This window comes from Littorina saxatilis, linkage group LG14 (genome assembly GCF_037325665.1).
Source record: "Littorina saxatilis isolate snail1 linkage group LG14, US_GU_Lsax_2.0, whole genome shotgun sequence".
NCBI classification, from domain to species: Eukaryota; Metazoa; Mollusca; class Gastropoda; order Littorinimorpha; family Littorinidae; genus Littorina; species Littorina saxatilis.
In genome coordinates this window covers 4,020,164-4,040,216 of record NC_090258.1, presented here as the reverse complement: position 1 = coordinate 4,040,216, position 20,053 = coordinate 4,020,164, and the positions used below count along the sequence as shown (strand labels likewise).

General features: G+C 45.9%; 1 protein-coding gene across 1 annotated transcript in view; it reads right to left on the bottom strand.

Moving 5' to 3' along the window:
* The window catches only part of LOC138946807 (serine-rich adhesin for platelets-like), a 43,038-nt gene that overhangs the window by 778 nt on the left and 22,207 nt on the right, over nucleotides 1–20,053 (bottom strand). The window contains exons 6-10 of the mRNA XM_070318209.1: nucleotides 16,548–16,660; nucleotides 7,249–7,406; nucleotides 4,491–4,587; nucleotides 4,128–4,179; nucleotides 3,326–3,504 (exon numbers count right to left, since the gene is read on the bottom strand). Of these exons, the coding sequence (XP_070174310.1) occupies nucleotides 3,326–3,504; nucleotides 4,128–4,179; nucleotides 4,491–4,587; nucleotides 7,249–7,406; nucleotides 16,548–16,660 (599 nt within the window). The remainder of the gene's footprint in view (nucleotides 1–3,325; nucleotides 3,505–4,127; nucleotides 4,180–4,490; nucleotides 4,588–7,248; nucleotides 7,407–16,547; nucleotides 16,661–20,053) is intronic.

Genomic DNA, 20,053 nt, shown 5'->3' with positions numbered 1-20,053 from the left:
TTTTGTGCCACTATTAACAGCTATTGTGTTTTCAGCGTAACAATAGGGCCCGATATTTAGACGAGACAAGTATAATGCCGACGGGTCGAAAACGAGTCGCATTATACTTGTTCGAGTCTTAATATCGGACCCTATTGCTACGATGAAAACACAATAGCGTTTATATAGGGGAAAGGCTCCTAATATGGACCACCTCCTGTTCTAACAAGCTAACGGCGCTTGAGCTCTCAAAACAATTTCATTCGCTTTATTCACCCTCTCTGGATGAGTTACACATGTCAAAACAGTTGCAGAAACACAAACCTCAAACCCGTTAGGCTTTTTCGCTTTTTTTCACTTTTGGCAGCGTTCACTCTAAATTTGCCGCCTAAAACGGACTCGTTTCTGTCCACAGCCAAAGCTTTTATCACACAAATATGGCTATATATGACAGGTAAGACCGTATTTGTTTCATATGAGCAGTGTGTACCCCGAGTTTCTACTGCAAACAAAATATAATAGCAAAACCTCAAAGTATGTGTGAGTCCCCTAATATGGACCACCTTCAACAAATCGAAGAAAATAAAAGCTAAAGGCAATTTTAATAAATTCATTAAGAAGCTTGCTGGAAATAATCTATAACTAGCCCTCGAGATTTCCCTAAAAAATATAACGAATAGTCTTTTTTTTATGGAAGTTGATAATTTCACTTATTTTCACTCTGTTTTTCATAAGCTTCTTCAGTTTCCTGGTGTGCTTCAAATAATGCTCTCATCAACCCGAAACAGATAAATCTAGAGCATATTTTAATTAGGCTGACTTGTACACTAAGTTGTATCATGTTATTTTGAAATATAGGGGGCTTTTTACAGTGATTCGTGAAGGCCGCTTCACTGGTCCATATTAGGCGCTCAGGCTCCTAATATGGACCATTTGTGATTTTTTTCTGTATTTCATTTTTGCTGAATGTGTATCAAAGCTATTTTACTCTAATTAGGCCTAACGGTTCACCTAAGAAAGAAGGACTACCAAACACAAAATGAAACTTCTTTGCACGAAAACAAGCTAGTTATCAGCAATAAATAAAAAGTGGTCCATATTAGGAGCCCTTCCCCTATAGGGGGCTTTTTACAGTAATTCGTGAAGGCCGCTTCACTGGTCCATATTGGGCGCCCAGGCTCCTAATATGGACCATTTGTGATTGTTTCTGTATTTAATTTTTGCTGAATGTCAATCAAACCTATTTCACTCTAATTAGGCCTAACGGTTAAACTAAGAGAGAAGGACTACCAACCATAAAAAGAAACTTCTTCGCAAGAAAACAAGCTAGTTATCAGCAATAAACAACAAGAAGGGCAAAGCCCACACAACTCACATGCTGAACAGACCTTGATCTTTCTTTCAGAATAATTTTACAATAAAACTGAGAAAAACAATATTTTACACATTTTTCCTACCAAAATACATGTGACCCAAGGTCAAGGTCATCCAAGGTCATGCAACACAAAGCTGTTAATTCAAGACATAGGAAGTACAATGGTGCTTATTGGCTCTTTCTACCATGAGATATGGTCACTTTTAGTGGTTCACTACCTTATTTTGGTCACATTTCATAAGGGTCAAAGTGACCTTGACCTTGATCATATGTGACCAAATGTGTCTCATGATGAAAGCATAACATGTGCCCCACATAATTTTTAAGTTTGAAACAGTTATCTTCCATAGTTCAGGGTCAAGGTCACTTCAAAATATGTATACAATCCAACTTTGAAGAGCTCCTGTGACCTTGACCTTGAAGCAAGGTAAACCAAACTGGTATCAAAAGATGGGGCTTACTTTGCCCTATATATCATATATAGGTGAGGTATTCAATCTAAAAAACTTCAGAGAAAATGGGAAAAATGTGAAAAATAGCTGTTTTTTAGACAACATTTATGGCCCCTGCGACCTTGACCTTGAAGCAAGGTCAAGATGCTATGTATGTTTTTTGGGGCCTTGTCATCATACACCATCTTGCCAAATTTGGTACTGATAGACTGAATAGTGTCCAAGAAATATCCAACGTTAAAGTTTTCCGGACGGCTGGCCGGCCGGCCGGCCGGCCGGCCGGACGGACGGACGGACGGACGGACGACTCGGGTGAGTACATAGACTCACTTTTGCTTCGCATGTGAGTCAAAAAGTGGTCCATATTAGGGGCCCTTACCCTAGATATTCTGACATTAAATTCTGTGTTAAAATCCTGGTTTGTCAGCAACAAGTACCAGAATGGTCCATGTCGTTGATTGCAGACGACGGTTCCCTTTCCGCATGAAGCCACGGAAATAACCGAACATTGAAAAACCCACGGACATGTATTGAGGAGAAAACTCGAGATAACCGGATGTTTAGCATTACGTCAATATGCTAGGAATCATATGACGTCATGACGTATCATGCTTGCCTACGTAGATTGTATGTTCGAAAGTCTGACTTCTGTTGGGAATTCGCGTGGTGAAGACTGCGGTAAATCTGTAGATGATAAGAGAACAAGGATTGTCTCCGAAGAAACGACTAAATGTTTCAGACCGGTAACTTCATTTGAACATTGCACTATACAATGGACGTTCTATGTGACAGGAGAGTTTGCTGATTTTGTGTTAAACATTGGAGAGATCGTCTGCTAGAATCAGAGATAGGTCGCTTCAGATTGCAGCTTCTGGAAATTTGCAAGGTTTGTTGCCTGTTAAAGAACTGGATTTTACACGTAATGTATGTCATGTACAGTAAGCAACAACAAAAACACACACAAAGCAAATGGCATCGTCTGTCGACTAGTCACATAAACAAACCTGGCGAGGTATGCGTGTAGGCTACTTTATACACGTGGAAGAAACCGGAACCATGCGTCTTTGTTATTGCCAATATGCTTTTGGATATTGGCAAAAATGGTCGACTTCCGTAGCATTATGCTTTGATGATCGGAAAAGGGATGTGTGAGACCATCCAATCACAGCCCCCGAATTCCCCCACGTGTCCATCAGAATAGCTATATATATAAATCCATGTCCCAGTCCACATTTCCACATGTCCTAGAAAATGCAAACTGCGCATTGGTAGCAAATGTTTTTGTTTTTTTAACCCCTTGACTGTCACAATATGTACCTGCATTAAACAGAAAGCAATACTTTGACAAGGTAAACGACCCCTGTATATTGCCCTTGTATTTGCAGCAAGACGATTGCCTCCCCTGGATGCCATTTTCTGAGATTTGGTCCAATTCTTATTGTTTGCATGCTACGATTTTTTTTAAATTGATTTTTAACTCAATTCTTCCAGCAGTCAAGGGTTAAATTTAAAAACACACCTCTTTGGCTTTTCCAGTGGGCCCATCAAACAAGACCTCCCCCTGAAAGTTGGCGGAGGCACGCTGCCCTTTGCAGGTTTTACACAGACGTTTGAGGTCCGCTGACGTCGACACCTGGTGCACCTGTTCTATCGTCACGCCGCCCTTCGTCCGCACGTGCTTCTGCCAGCGGGTCGTGGCTGTCAAACAAAACAACGTCACACACAGATAACATGACGTCATGCCAAGTCACACATAGCCAAACCGAGATGAAATGACGTCATGCCAAGTCGAACACAGTCAAACCGAGATGAAATGACGTCATGCCAAGTCGAACACAGTCAAACCGAGATGAAATGACGTCATGCCAAGTCACACACAGTCAAACCGAGATGAAATGACGTCATGCCAAGTCAAAACATTTTTAGGCAGTTGAAATAAAGTCCAGAAGACCAAACCCTAGAATAATCAAGACAACGGCAAAATTATATAAACGCAGTAAAACCACGTTTAAGGAAAGTCAAGTCCAAACAAAGTAAAACCTAGACAAGTGACGTCAGGCCAAGTCAAAATATATTAAGGGATGTGAGGTAAAGTGTAGAAAAAACAAACCAAGGCAAACCAAGACAAGGCAAATACAAAACAAGTCAAACCACGTTTAAAGCAAGTCAAGTCAAACAAAGTCAAAGCAACTTATTTCAAATCGTTTCGGTCAAGTTAGGTCAGGTCAAACAATGCCAAACGAAACCAAGCCGCGTGTGTGTGTGTGTGTGTGTGTGTGTGTGTGTTTGTGTGTGTGTGTGTGTGTGTGTGTACAACTCACCCAGTCCAGCAAGCTGAAGCTCGAGGGGATAGTGGTCACTGACATGAGCTGTCTTTGATGGATGAACAACAAGAAAAGATGACGTCATTCAAAGTGCGTGTCATGCATTAGCGAATCGTACAATAGAAAGCAACTGAGCTATTGTAACCATAACTGCATGGTACAAGATATATACAACGATTTTAAAGCGTTTAGGAAAAACAAACGTGTCGCTGAAGTTCCCCTTTTTTCATGATCAGCTAACTTCGACCATTATTCTTAATATTCACTGAGACTCGGCATGTAACCTCTACATCTTTGTCGCAGTGAAAGAGGACCCCGAAGAAAAACACAAAGATATGCCCATGCAAAAGGCACACGAACCTGTTCGTCGTTGAGTTTGAGCTCCAGGTCATATCTGTAGCAGTCCACGCTGGACGGTATGCATGCTTTGTTCAGGTCCCGCCCTACCAGCACCAATCTGCACAACAAGAAACACAAGGGCAGACAGACAGATAGACAGACAGACAAACAGACAGGCAGACAGACACACACAATGCATTACGTACACTTTAAAAGCAAGACGAGAAATCTATAGAAGACCCACGCTCGAAGTACCACAATTGTTTGCTCCTGTGGGGGCATTCGCCGACACGGTAATTCATGCCAAGGGAGACTATCAAATATCCCATATTACAGTGAACGACAAGAGTAGCTTCTCTTGACGTCAACATTTTTCGTTGGGGAAATCTTGGGGATGGTTCATGATTGTATTTGTTGCAATCTTGGCTATATTTGTGGAGCTTGAATAGCTACTGTTACCAATGAAACTAATAAGGAACGATCACATTTACGAAAGAGTTTGAAAGTAGGGACAATAAGGGTCACTGCTGAAGTTCAAAGCCCGACATGGGGCTTGAATAACTGATTTGATTCACTAAAGATAAAGATATTGACTTTATATATAAAAAATGTTGTTTTTAAATGGACAGAGCTGATGCAGCCGTGAAAAAGAGGTTGGTAAAAACTATAAAGCTATCATGTGAGTATTATGCCAGCCGTCTGGCACCATCATTACATTGAATAAAGCCAACAGGTAAACAACCCTGAATTTTTTTCCTAGCATGATGTATGCCAGCCACTGACAATTATTGTTGTAAATGACTTTTCTAAAACGTTCATGACAAGTTCTTGAACATGATTTGAGGGGGGAGGGGGGGATGTGGGGAGGCTGTTATCCGGAGTGGGGGGGGGGATGTGGGGAGGCAGTTATCCGGAGTGGGGGGATGTGGGGAGGCAGTTATCCGGAGTAGGGGGGATGTGGGGAGGCAGTTATCCGGAGTAGGGGGATGTGGGGAGGCAGTTATCCGGGGTGGGGGGATGTGGGGAGGCAGTTATCCAGGGTGGGGGGATGTGGGGAGGCAGTTAACCGGAGTGGGGGGGGGGGGGGTGGGGAGGCAGTTATCCGGTGTGGGGGGGATGTGGGGAGGCAGTTATGCGGAGTGGGGGGGGATGTGGGGAGGCAGTTATCCGGAGTGGGGGGGGGGATGTGGGGAGGCAGTTATCTGGAGTGTGGGGGGGGGGATGTGGGGAGGCAGTTATCCAGAGTGGGGGGGGGGATGTGGGGAGGCAGTTATCCGGAGTGGGGGGGGGGGGATGTGGGGAGGCAGTTATCCAGAGTGGGGGGGGGGGATGTGGGGAGGCAGTTATCTGGAGTGTGGGGGGGGGGGGATGTGGGGAGGCAGTTATCCAGAGTGGGGGGGGTGTGGGGAGGCAGTTATCCGGAGTGGGGGGGGGGGATGTGGGGAGGCAGTTATCCAGAGTGGGGGGATGTGGGGAGGCAGTTATCCGGTGTGGGGGGGGATGTGGGGAGGCAGTTATCCGGAGTGTGGGGGGGATGTGGGGAGGCAGTTATCCGGTGTGGGGGGGGTGTGGGGAGGCAGTTATCCGATGTGTGGGGGGATGTGGGAAGGCAGTTATCCGGAGTGGGGGGGTGGTGGTGTGGGGAGGCAGTTATCCGGAGTGGGGAGGGGGATGTGGGGAGGCACTTATCCGGAGTGTGGGGGGATGTGGGGAGGCAGTTATTCGGAGTGGGGGGGGATGTGGGGAGGCAGTTATCCGGTGTGGGGGGGGGGCAGTTATCCGGTGTGGGGGGGGGGGATGTGGGGAGGCAGTTATCCGATTTGGGGGGGAGGCAGTTATCCGATGTGGGGGGGGGTATGTGGGGAGGCAGTTATCCGGTGTGGGGGGGAGGCAGTTATCCGGAATGTGGGGGGATGTGGGGAGGCAGTTATCTGGTGTGGGGGGAGGCAGTTATCCGGAGTGTGGGGGGGGGAATGTGGGGAGGCAGTTATCCGGTGTGGGGGGGAGGCAGTTATCCGGAGTGTGGGGGGGATGTGGGGAGGCAGTTATCCGGAGTGGGGGGAGGCAGTTATCCGGAGTGGGGGGATGTGGGGGGGCAGTTATCCGGTGTGGGGGGGAGGCAGTTATCCGGTGTGGGGGGGGGAGGCAGTTATCCGGAGTGGGGGGATGTGGGGAGGCAGTTATCTGGTGTGGGGGATGTGGGGAGGTAGTTATCCGGAGTGGGGGGGATGTGGGGAGGCAGTTATCCGGAGTGGGGGGGGGTATGTGGGGAGGCAGTTATTTGGAGTAGGGGGGGGGGGATGTGGGAAGGCAGTTATTCGGAGTGGGGGATGTGGGCAGGTAGTTATCCGGAGTGGGGGGGGATGTGGGAAGGCAGTTATCCGGAGTGGGGGGGGGGATGTGGGAAGGCAGTTATCCGGAGTGGGGGGGGGGGGGGATGTGGGAAGGCAGTTATCCGGAGTGGGGGGGATGTGGGAAGGCAGTTATCCGGAGTGGGGGGGGATGTGGGGAGGCAGTTATCCGAGGGGGGGGATGTGGGGAGGCAGTTATCCGATGTGGGGGGGGAGGCAGTTATCCGGTGTGGGGGGGAGGCAGTTATGCAGTGGGGGGATGTGGGGAGGCAGTTATCCGGAGTGGGGGATGTGGGGAGGTAGTTATGCGGGGTGGGGTGGAGGGGTGTGTGTCAATTGTCTTGCAATTTTTTTTTTTGGGGGGGGGGCAGTTGTCCGGGGGGGGGGGGGGTGTCTGTTGGGCAATAAGCCTGCTACCCTGACACTACCTGTCGTAGTTCCTGTCCCTGGCGCTGGGGGCATCAGAGTTCTCCGGGTCGTTGAGCAGTTTGGTGAACCGTCTATCCGACTTGACCGCCACGCCCCGCCAGTAGGGCATCCCCCGGTCACTCTCGTCCATCCCAAAGTCCCCCATCAACACCATGTTCTGACCACCAATGACACACACAGGTGATAAAGTTATCAAGGTCATGCACGTGGAGTGGTGATTCTGAGAGGTGATTTGTGCCAGGTACTTTCTGAGTGGTGATTCTGAGTGATGATTCTGAGTTGTGATTCTGAGTGATGATTCTGAGTGGTGATTCTGAGTGATGATTATGAGTGGTGATTCTGAGTGATGATTATGAATAGTGATTTTAAAGTGGTGAATAATCAGTGGTGATTATGAACGTTGGTGATTTATGAGCGGTGTTTTCTGAGTGGAGATTTCTGATTGGTGATTATGAGTGGTGATTTCTGATTGGTGATTATGAGTGGTGATTTCTGATTGGTGATTATGAGTGGAGATTTCTGATTGGTGATTATGAGTGGTGATTTCTGATTGGTGATTATGAGTGGTGATTTCTGATTGGTGATTATGAGTGGAGATTTCTGATTGGTGATTATGAGTGGTGATTTTTTAGGGGCGATTATGAGTGGCGATTACGAGTAGTGATTGAATAAGAGTCAACATTTTCGAGCAACGTCGGTTTTGCCCACAGACACATTATATGTCGTATACTTTCTCACTCATACACACACACACACACTCTCTGATCTGCCGTCATTTACCTGAAGGTACCACTTGCTGCTAGTGATGTCATACACACACACCCACACACACACACACACTCTCTGATCTGCCGTCATTTACCTGAAGGTACCACTTGCTGCTTGTGATGTCATACACACACACCCACACACACACACACACTCTCTGATCTGCCGTCATTTACCTGAAGGTACCACTTGCTGCTTGTGATGTCATACACACACACCCACACACACACACACACTCTCTGATCTGCCGTCATTTACCTGAAGGTACCACTTGCTGCTTGTGATGTCATACACACACACCCACACACACACACACACTCTCTGATCTGCCGTCATTTACCTGAAGGTACCACTTGCTGCTTGTGATGTCATACACACACACCCACACACACACACACACTCTCTGATCTGCCGTCATTTACCTGAAGGTACCACTTGCTGCTTGTGATGTCACACACACACACACACACACACACACACACTCTCTGATCTGCCGTCATTTACCTGAAGGTACCACTTGCTGCTAGTGATGTCATACACACACACACACTCTCTGATCTGCCGTCATTTACCTGAAGGTACCACATGCTGCTAGTGATGTCATACACACACACACTCTCTCTGATCTGCCGTCATTTACCTGAAGGTACCACTTGCTCAACTCAACTCAACTCAACTCAAATTTTATTGGCTTCAATTTTCACATTGAAGAATTTGTCTTGCGCTTGGGATTAAGACATAGGCAGAAAGTAAGAGTATAACATATAACAAGAAGGGCAAAGCCCATACGACTCACATGCTTGACCTTGACCTTTACATGACCTTGACCTTCAGGGTCAAGGTCAAATAATTAAACCTAGCAATGACATCATACACTAAGAACTGCTTTACACATTTTTCCTACCAAAATACATGTGACCTTGACCCAAGGTCAAGGTCATCCAAGGTCATGCAACACAAAGCTGTTAATTCAAGACATAGGAAGTACAATGGTGCTTATTGGCTCTTTCTACCATGAGATATGGTCACTTTTAGTGGTTCACTACCTTATTTTGGTCACATTTCATAAGGGTCAAAGTGACCTTGACCTTGATCATATGTGACCAAATGTGTCTCATGATGAAAGCATAACATGTGCCCCACATAATTTTTAAGTTTGAAACAGTTATCTTCCATAGTTCAGGGTCAAGGTCACTTCAAAATATGTATACAATCCAACTTTGAAGAGCTCCTGTGACCTTGACCTTGAAGGAAGGTAAACCAAACTGGTATCAAAAGATGGGGCTTACTTTGCCCTATATATCATATATAGGTGAGGTATTGAATCTCAAAAACTTCAGAGAAAATGGGAAAAATGTGAAAAATAGCTGTTTTTTAGACAACATTTATGGCCCCTGCGACCTTGACCTTGAAGCAAGGTCAAGATGCTATGTATGTTTTTTGGGGCCTTGTCATCATACACCATCTTGCCAAATTTGGTACTGATAGACTGAATAGTGTCCAAGAAATATCCAACGTTAAAGTTTTCCGGACGGCCGGACGGCCGGACGGACGGACGGACGGACGGACGGACGGACGGACGGACGACCCGGGTGAGTACATAGACTCACTTTTGCTTCGCATGTGAGTCAAAAATGGCATTCATATCGCATTTCATGTACTGATCACACACAGTAATCACTAGTATAGGCCTAGGCCTACAGATATCACATTTGTCCCTGTATCACACATGCAAATAAATAGTATCACATTTTCCACGTATCACCCACAATATATACATTACATAACATACAGCAAGTTTCCATCTCCCGCGCCCCCCCCCCCCTCCCACACATACATATCCTCGCACGTGCGTCGACTCCATACAAATGACATCATCATTCCATTAACTAAAATGCACAATGACTAGTAGAGGGTACATGATACACAATACGTGCTCAACTAGACCTGCTAACTAAAATAATAACAAAGACAGAAACAAGGACTGGGCACAACATTTACACGTGTGTGACCTGCTTGTGATGTCATACACACACACACACTCTCTGATCTGCCGTCATTTACCTGAAGGTACCACTTGCTGCTAGTGATGTCATACACACACACACTCTCTCTGATCTGCCGTCATTTACCTGAAGGTACCACTTGCTGCTTGTGATGTCATACACACACACACACACTCTCTGATCTGCCGTCATTTACCTGAAGGTACCACTTGCTGCTTGTGATGTCATACACACACACACACACTCTCTGATCTGCCGTCATTTACCTGAAGGTACCACTTGCTGCTTGTGACGTCATACACACACACACTCTCTCTGATCTGCCGTCATTTACCTGAAGGTACCACTTGCTGCTAGTGATGTCATACACACACACACACTCTCTCTGATCTGCCGTCATTTACCTGAAGGTACCACTTGCTGCTAGTGATGTCATACACCAACACACACTCTCTCTGATCTGCCGTCATTTACCTGAAGGTACCATTTGCTGCTTGTGATGTCATACACACACACACACACACTCTGATCTGCAATCATTTACCTGAAGGTACCACTTGCTGCTTGTGATGTCATACACACACACACTCTCTCTGATCTGCCGTCATTTACTTGAAGGTACCACTTGCTGCTTGTGATGTCATACACCCACACACTCTCTCTGATCTACCGTCATTTACCTGAAGGTACCACTTGCTGCTTGTGATGTCATACACACACACATACACTCTCTGATCTGCTGTCATTTACCTGAAGGTACCACTTGCTGCTAGTGATGTCATACACACACACACACACTCTCTCGGATCTGCCGTCATTTACCTGAAGGTACCACTTGCTGCTAGTGATGTCATACACACACACACACACACTCTCTGATCTGCCGTCATTTATCTGAAGGTACCACTTGCTGCTAGTGATGTCATACACACACACACACACACTCTGATCTGCCGTCATTTATCTGAAGGTACCACTTGCTGCTTGTGATGTCATACACACACACACACTCTCTGATCTGCCGTCATTTACCTGAAGGTACCATTTGCTGCTTGTGATGTCATACACACACACACACTCTCTGATCTGCCGTCATTTACCTGAAGGTACCACTTGCTGCTAGTGATGTCATACACACACACACACACTCTCTGATCTGCTGTCATTTACCTGAAGGTACCACTTGCTGCTAGTGATGTCATACACACACACACTCTCTCTGATCTGCCGTCATTTACCTGAAGGTACCACTTGCTGCTTGTGATGTCATACACACACACTCTCTCTCTGATCTGCCGTCATTTACCTGAAGGTACCACTTGCTGCTTTTGATGTCATACACACACACACTCTCTCTGATCTGCCGTCATTTACCTGAAGGTACCACTTGTTGCTTGTGATGTCATACACACACACACACTCTCTGATCTGCCGTCATTTACCTGAAGGTACCACTTGCTGCTTGTGATGTCATACACACACACACTCTCTGATCTGCAGTCATTTACCTGAAGGTACCACTTGCTGCTAGTGATGTCATACACACACACACACTCTCTCTGATCTGCCGTCATTTACCCGAAGGTACCACTTGCTGCTTGTGATGTCATACACACACACACACTCTCTCTGATCTGCCGTCATTTACCTGAAGTTACCACTTGCTGCTTGTGATGTCATACACACACACACACTCTCTGATCTGCTGTCATTTACCTGAAGGTACCACTTGCTGCTTGTGATGTCATACACACACACACACACTCTCTGATCTGCCGTCATTTACCTGAAGGTACCACTTGCTGCTTGTGATGTCATACACACACACACTCTCTGATCTGCCGTCATTTACCTGAAGGTACCACTTGCTGCTTGTGATGTCATACACACACTCACACACACACTCTCTGATCTGCCGTCATTTACCTGAAGGTACCACTTGCTGCTAGTGATTTCATACACACACACACTCTCTCTGATCTGCCGTCATTTACCTGAAGGTACCACTTGTTGCTTGTGATGTCATACACACACACACACTCTCTCTCTCATCTGCCGTCATTTACCTGAAGGTACCACTTGCTGCTAATGATGTCATACACACACACACTCTCTCTGATCTGCCGTCATTTACCTGAAGGTACCACTTGCTGCTTGTGATGTCATACACACACACACTCTCTCTGATCTGCCGTCATTTACCTGAAGGTACCACTTGCTGCTTGTGATGTCATACACACACACACACTCTCTCTGATCTGCCGTCATTTACCTGAAGGTACCACTTGCTGCTAGTGATGTCATACACACAAACACACACTGATCTGCCGTCATTTACCTGAAGGTACCACTTGCTGCTTGTGATGTCATACACACACACACACTCTCTGATCTGCCGTCATTTACCTGAAGGTACCACTTGCTGCTTGTGATGTCATACACACACACACACTCTCTGATCTGCCGTCATTTACCTGAAGGTACCACTTGCTGCTTGTGATGTCATACACACACACACTCTCTGATCTGCCGTCATTTACCTGAAGGTACCACTTGCTGCTAGTGATGTCATACACACACACACACACACACTCTCTGATCTGCCGTCATTTACCTGAAGGTACCACTTGCTGCTTGTGATGTCATACACACACACACACTCTCTGATCTGCCGTCATTTACCTGAAGGTACCACTTACTGCTTGTGATGTCATACACACACACACACTCTCTCTCTCATCTGCCGTCATTTACCTGAAGGTACCACTTGCTGCTTGTGATGTCACACACACACACACTCTCTCTGATCTGCCGTCATTTACCTGAAGGTACCACTTGCTGCTTGTGATGTCATACACACACACACACTCTCTCTCTCATCTGCCGTCATTTACCTGAAGGTACCACTTGCTGCTTGTGATGTCATACACACACACTCTCTTTGATCTGCCGTCATTTACCTGAAGGTACCACTTGCTGCTTGTGATGTCATACACACACACACACACTCTCTTATCTGCCGTCATTTATCTGAAGGTACCACTTGCTGCTTGTGATGTCATACACACACACACACACACACTCTGATCTGCAATCATTTATCTGAAGGTACCACTTGCTGCTTGTGATGTCATACACACACACACTCTCTCTGATCTGCCGTCATTTACCTGAAGGTACCACTTGCTGCTAGTGATGTCATACACACACACACACACTCTCTGATCTGCCGTCATTTACCTGAAGGTACCACTTGCTGCTTGTGATGTCATACACACACACACACTCTCTCTGATCTGCCGTCATTTACCTGAAGGTACCACTTGCTGCTTGTGACGTCATACACACACACACTCTCTCTGATCTGCCGTCATTTACCTGAAGGTACCACTTGCTGCTAGTGATGTCATACACACACACACACTCTCTCTGATCTGCCGTCATTTACCTGAAGGTACCACTTGCTGCTAGTGATGTCATACACCAACACACACTCTCTCTGATCTGCCGTCATTTACCTGAAGGTACCATTTGCTGCTTGTGATGTCATACACACACACACACACACTCTGATCTGCAATCATTTACCTGAAGGTACCACTTGCTGCTTGTGATGTCATACACACACACACTCTCTCTGATCTGCCGTCATTTACTTGAAGGTACCACTTGCTGCTTGTGATGTCATACACACACACACTCTCTCTGATCTACCGTCATTTACCTGAAGGTACCACTTGCTGCTTGTGATGTCATACACACACACACACACACACACACACACACACACACACACACACACACTCTCTGATCTGCCGTCATTTACCTGAAGGTACCACTTGCTGCTAGTGATGTCATACACACACACACACACTCTCTCTGATCTGCCGTCATTTACCTGAAGGTACCACTTGCTGCTAGTGATGTCATACACACACACACACACTCTCTGATCTGCCGTCATTTATCTGAAGGTACCACTTGCTGCTAGTGATGTCATACACACACACACACACACACTCTGATCTGCCGTCATTTACCTGAAGGTACCATTTGCTGCTTGTGATGTCATACACACACACACACTCTCTGATCTGCCGTCATTTACCTGAAGGTACCATTTGCTGCTTGTGATGTCATACACACACACACACTCTCTGATCTGCCGTCATTTACCTGAAGGTACCACTTGCTGCTAGTGATGTCATACACACACACACACACTCTCTGATCTGCTGTCATTTACCTGAAGGTACCACTTGCTGCTAGTGATGTCATACACACACACACTCTCTCTGATCTGCCGTCATTTACCTGAAGGTACCACTTGCTGCTTGTGATGTCATACACACACACTCTCTCTCTGATCTGCCGTCATTTACCTGAAGGTACCACTTGCTGCTTGTGATGTCATACACACACACACTCTCTCTGATCTGCCGTCATTTACCTGAAGGTACCACTTGTTGCTTGTGATGTCATACACACACACACACTCTCTGATCTGCCGTCATTTACCTGAAGGTACCACTTGCTGCTTGTGATGTCATACACACACACACTCTCTGATCTGCAGTCATTTACCTGAAGGTACCACTTGCTGCTAGTGATGTCATACACACACACACTCTCTCTGATCTGCCGTCATTTACCCGAAGGTACCACTTGCTGCTTGTGATGTCATACACACACACACACTCTCTCTGATCTGCCGTCATTTACCTGAAGTTACCACTTGCTGCTTGTGATGTCATACACACACACACACTCTCTGATCTGCTGTCATTTACCTGAAGGTACCACTTGCTGCTTGTGATGTCATACACACACACACACACTCTCTGATCTGCCGTCATTTACCTGAAGGTACCACTTGCTGCTTGTGATGTCATACACACACACACTCTCTGATCTGCCGTCATTTACCTGAAGGTACCACTTGCTGCTAGTGATGTCATACACACACTCACACACACACTCTCTGATCTGCCGTCATTTACCTGAAGGTACCACTTGCTGCTAGTGATTTCATACACACACACACTCTCTCTGATCTGCCGTCATTTACCTGAAGGTACCACTTGCTGCTTGTGATGTCATACACACACACACACACTCTCTCTCATCTGCCGTCATTTACCTGAAGGTACCACTTGCTGCTAATGATGTCATACACACACACACTCTCTCTGATCTGCCGTCATTTACCTGAAGGTACCACTTGCTGCTTGTGATGTCATACACACACACACTCTCTCTGATCTGCCGTCATTTACCTGAAGGTACCACTTGCTGCTTGTGATGTCATACACACACACACACTCTCTCTGATCTGCCGTCATTTACCTGAAGGTACCACTTGCTGCTAGTGATGTCATACACACAAACACACACTGATCTGCCGTCATTTACCTGAAGGTACCACTTGCTGCTTGTGATGTCATACACACACACACACTCTCTGATCTGCCGTCATTTACCTGAAGGTACCACTTGCTGCTTGTGATGTCATACACACACACACACTCTCTGATCTGCCGTCATTTACCTGAAGGTACCACTTGCTGCTTGTGATGTCATACACACACACACTCTCTGATCTGCCGTCATTTACCTGAAGGTACCACTTGCTGCTAGTGATGTCATACACACACACACACACACACTCTCTGATCTGCCGTCATTTACCTGAAGGTACCACTTGCTGCTTGTGATGTCATACACACACACACACTCTCTGATCTGCCGTCATTTACCTGAAGGTACCACTTGCTGCTTGTGATGTCATACACACACACACACTCTCTCTGATCTGCCGTCATTTACCTGAAGGTACCACTTGCTGCTTGTGATGTCATACACACACACACACTCTCTGATCTGCCGTCATTTACCTGAAGGTACCACTTGCTGCTTGTGATGTCATACACACACACACACACTCTCTCTGATCTGCCGTCATTTACCTGAAGGTACCACTTGCTGCTTGTGATGTCATACACACACACTCTCTTTGATCTGCCGTCATTTACCTGAAGGTACCACTTGCTGCTTGTGATGTCATACACACACACACACACACACTCTCTTATCTGCCGTCATTTATCTGAAGGTACCACTTGCTGCTTGTGATGTCATACACACACACACACACACTCTGATCTGCAATCATTTACCTGAAGGTACCACTTGCTGCTTGTGATGTCATACACACACACACACACTCTCTGATCTGCCGTCATTTACCTGAAGGTACCACTTGCTGCTAGTGATGTCATACACACGCACACACTCTCTGATCTGCCGTCATTTACCTGAAGGTACCACTTGCTGCTAGTGATGTCATACACACACACACACTCTCTGATCTGCCGTCATTTACCTGAAGGTACCACTTGCTGCTTGTGATGTCATACATACACACACACACACACTCTCTGATCTGCCGTCATTTACCTGAAGGTACCATTTGCTGCTAGTGATGTCATACACACACACACACTTTCTGATCTGCCGTCATTTACCTGAAGGTACCACTTGCTGCTTGTGATGTCATAGATGCGTTGGATTGCACACACCTCTGCCTTGGCGTCATGTGAATAGGTGTGGACCACTATGACAGCGAATTCCGTCACGTCTGAAAAAAGTCAGCGATGAAGCATGCGTCTTCCTTGTCCTTACAATTCAGTAAGCACATCCCGGCCTTGTCCTCACAATTCAGTCAGCACATCCCCGGCCTTTTTGTGAAATAAAGGCACACTCCTTCTCGTGAAAAAAAGCTCGGCTCACCATCTCATACCAGATCAGGCACCATAGATCCACCCGGAGTTTTACCCTGGATAAGCGCATCCCTCCACTATGACACATACTGTACTAACACTCCACAGCCTGGTCTCTGTGCAAAGTGAGGTCGGTGTTTACATTTAGTCCAGTTTTGACTCCTTTGTCTGTATGCCGTGTTGTGTTTAAAACGTGATTAATCATGTTTGTTAAAAAAAAATAATAATAATAATAATAATCAGGTTTTTACATGGGACTCACATCCCTCCAAATTGGAAACATACAAAAAAATCAAGACCCTGGATGCTCTCTTTGCACAGTGGAATTTGTTTTCAATGAAATGAAATAAAAAATACTTTTAAGAAAATGCCGAACAAAATCCAATTCACCACAGCAAGCTGCCGCAGTGCTTACTTTTGGTATGTGTCCATTTTGGAGGGATGGTCTTATCCCATGTAAAAGCTTGTTCTGGTATGAGATGGTGAGCCGAGCTTTTTTCACGGGAACGAGTGTGCCTTTAACACAACAGTTTGCATGATCAGAAGGATCTTTTATTGTAACTAAGGCGTGAAACAAAGAGCATAGCGGCAGGGAACACGGCGAGAACAAGAAAAGCAAACGCTCGATCGACTCCCCTTTGCAGTGAAAGATCAAACGACTGGACGACACCAGTGTGACCTTGACCGACGACAGGGGGCAGTGTGTGACTGTCTTTCTTGGCTATAAACTCACAACATTTCTGGGTGGCCGAGTGGTAACGCACTTGCGCTCGGAAGCGAGAGGTTGCGAGTTCGACCCTGGGTCAGGGCGTTAGCAATTTTCTTCCCCCTTTCCTAACCTAGGTGGTGGGTTCAAGTGCTAGTCTTTCGGATGAGACGAAAAACCGAGGTCCCTTCGTGTACACTACATTGGGGTGTGCACGTTAAAGATCCCACGATTGACAAAAGGGTCTTTCCTGGCAAAATTGTATAGGCATAGATAAAAAAATGTCCACCAAAATACCCGTGTGACTTGGAATAATAGGCCGTGAAAAGTAGGATATGCGCCGAAATGGCTGCGATCTGCTGGCCGATGTGAATGCGTGATGTATTGTGTAAAAAAAATTCCATCTCACACGGCATAAATAAATCCCTGCGCCTTGAATATGTGCGCGATATATTAAATTGCATAAAATAAAACAAAATAAAAATAAAAAAAATAAAATCCCTGCGCTTAGAACTGTACCCAAGGAATACGTGCGATATGAGCCTCATATTGATTGATTGATTGAACATTTCAAAGTTCTAGATTCAAATATATTTCAGAAAAAGAAAATGTCCCACTTTTTCTTTATCCGTACTTGACCCACTTGTGTTGTGACCTTGACATTTGACAAGATTTATTCAAAGTATCACGATGGCTGGAGGTCATCAAGTCCCGGAAGTGTGTGAACATTTTAAAGGGCAGCTGTTGGGTTGTGGCTCTCAAAATCTGTTCATCAGAATTAGTTCTCATGTAACTGAAACTATACTTAAAAGTTACTTGGTGATTTTAACAGCTTGATAACACAAGCCCGAAGATTTTAGACATGCTACAATGTCTTTAATTGAAGAAAGTTTGCATTCTTGGCTGAGTCAATGCAGCCCGCTTGAAAATTACTTCCCTTGGACGCGTGACGTCAGCCGAGGAATCGGCCGGGTTGAACGGCGCTCTCTTTATACCGTAGTGAGCGCAATCGGGTTGTCTAGTCAAGCCCTAAAGCATACTTCACGGGTAGGTGAAGAGAAACTTAGGATGGGGTGTCTTCTCCCTGGCCAAAATTTCGCAGTAAAAAACGGAGTTTATAAAGTGTCTTCCGTCCCCCTCCTGCTTTTGTTCAGGTGTTCCCACTTGAACCCTGTTTTTGTTCAACTTATTGGCATATAATGTCACGCGTCGAGGGACACAAACATACACACACACAAACACACTCACACACAGACACATACATGCACCCACAAACACAAACACACACACCCACACACACACCACACACACACACACGTGTAATCACACACATACACAAACACAAACACACATACGTGTTACCACACACACACACATATACGTGTTATCACACACACACACATACGTGTTATCACACACACACACACACACACACACACACACACACACACACACACACGCACACACACACACACACACGATAACCATCACACTCACAGTTTGACAAATTCATCTTTGATTTTTTTGCGGCCGAACCCCCCTCCCCCATTTTCCACACTAGATCCACTGTTTCATCTTTGTCTTCGTCTTTCTTCCCTTTATCTTATCTCGTCTACCTACTTGAGTGAGTAACTGAAGAGGTATTGTCTTTATCTCTTTCCTAGATTTTCCCACCGACAGAGTTGGTTTTTGTCTTGAATTCAGTACCTCACACGCACACGGTAATTGGCGTGACACCTCAAGCGGACCTTCTTCAGTGTAAAGTGTCTGCTGACCAGGGACACGAGGGTCTGTGGTTGAGCAACTTTATAGTTTAACCGGGTGGACTGGGGGAGTAGCAACAGCATGTGAACCACTTTAGAAATAACTTGTGAAGGTTGCAGTTGGTCAGATCAAAGAAGAGAAGATGGGAACATGGGTCCTGAGAAGATACCACCACCCTAATACTTTACTTTGTGCAAGAATCAATCACGCGTACAGCATCACAGATGCCCAGCTGTACTCTGCATTGTACTGTAAACTTCGCAGCGGCCTTATCGGGTTCCTCGGATGACGTCACTGCCAGGCTAACGCTGCGGCGTCTCTTCTTGTGCTGACAGAGTTGTCGGTCGCGGATTTTGAGTCGTTTCGGCACCCCCCGCGGGTTAGGGGGAGTCCCATATTGGTTGGGACTCGAAAGAATTTACCCGATGCTACCCAGCATGTCGTAAGAGGCGACTAACGGTTCTGTTTCTTCTCTTCTTTTGTCTTATTTCTGCCTTACCAGTCCTTTCACCTATATTTCCTTCCAAGAAAACTCTCCCTACTATTCCCTGCAGTTTTCCAATTCTTTTCTTGTTGTCTTATTTCTACCTGACTGGATCCATCACCTTTATTTCACTTACCGAAAGTCTTCTTTTCCACATCCTTATTTCTCTGCACCCCGCATGTCGTATGAGGCGACTAACGGATTCTGTTTCTCCTTTAACCCTTGTTAAGTGGTTCTTGTATAGAATATAGTCAATGTTTGTAAAGATTTTAGTCAAGCCGTATGTAAGAAATGTTT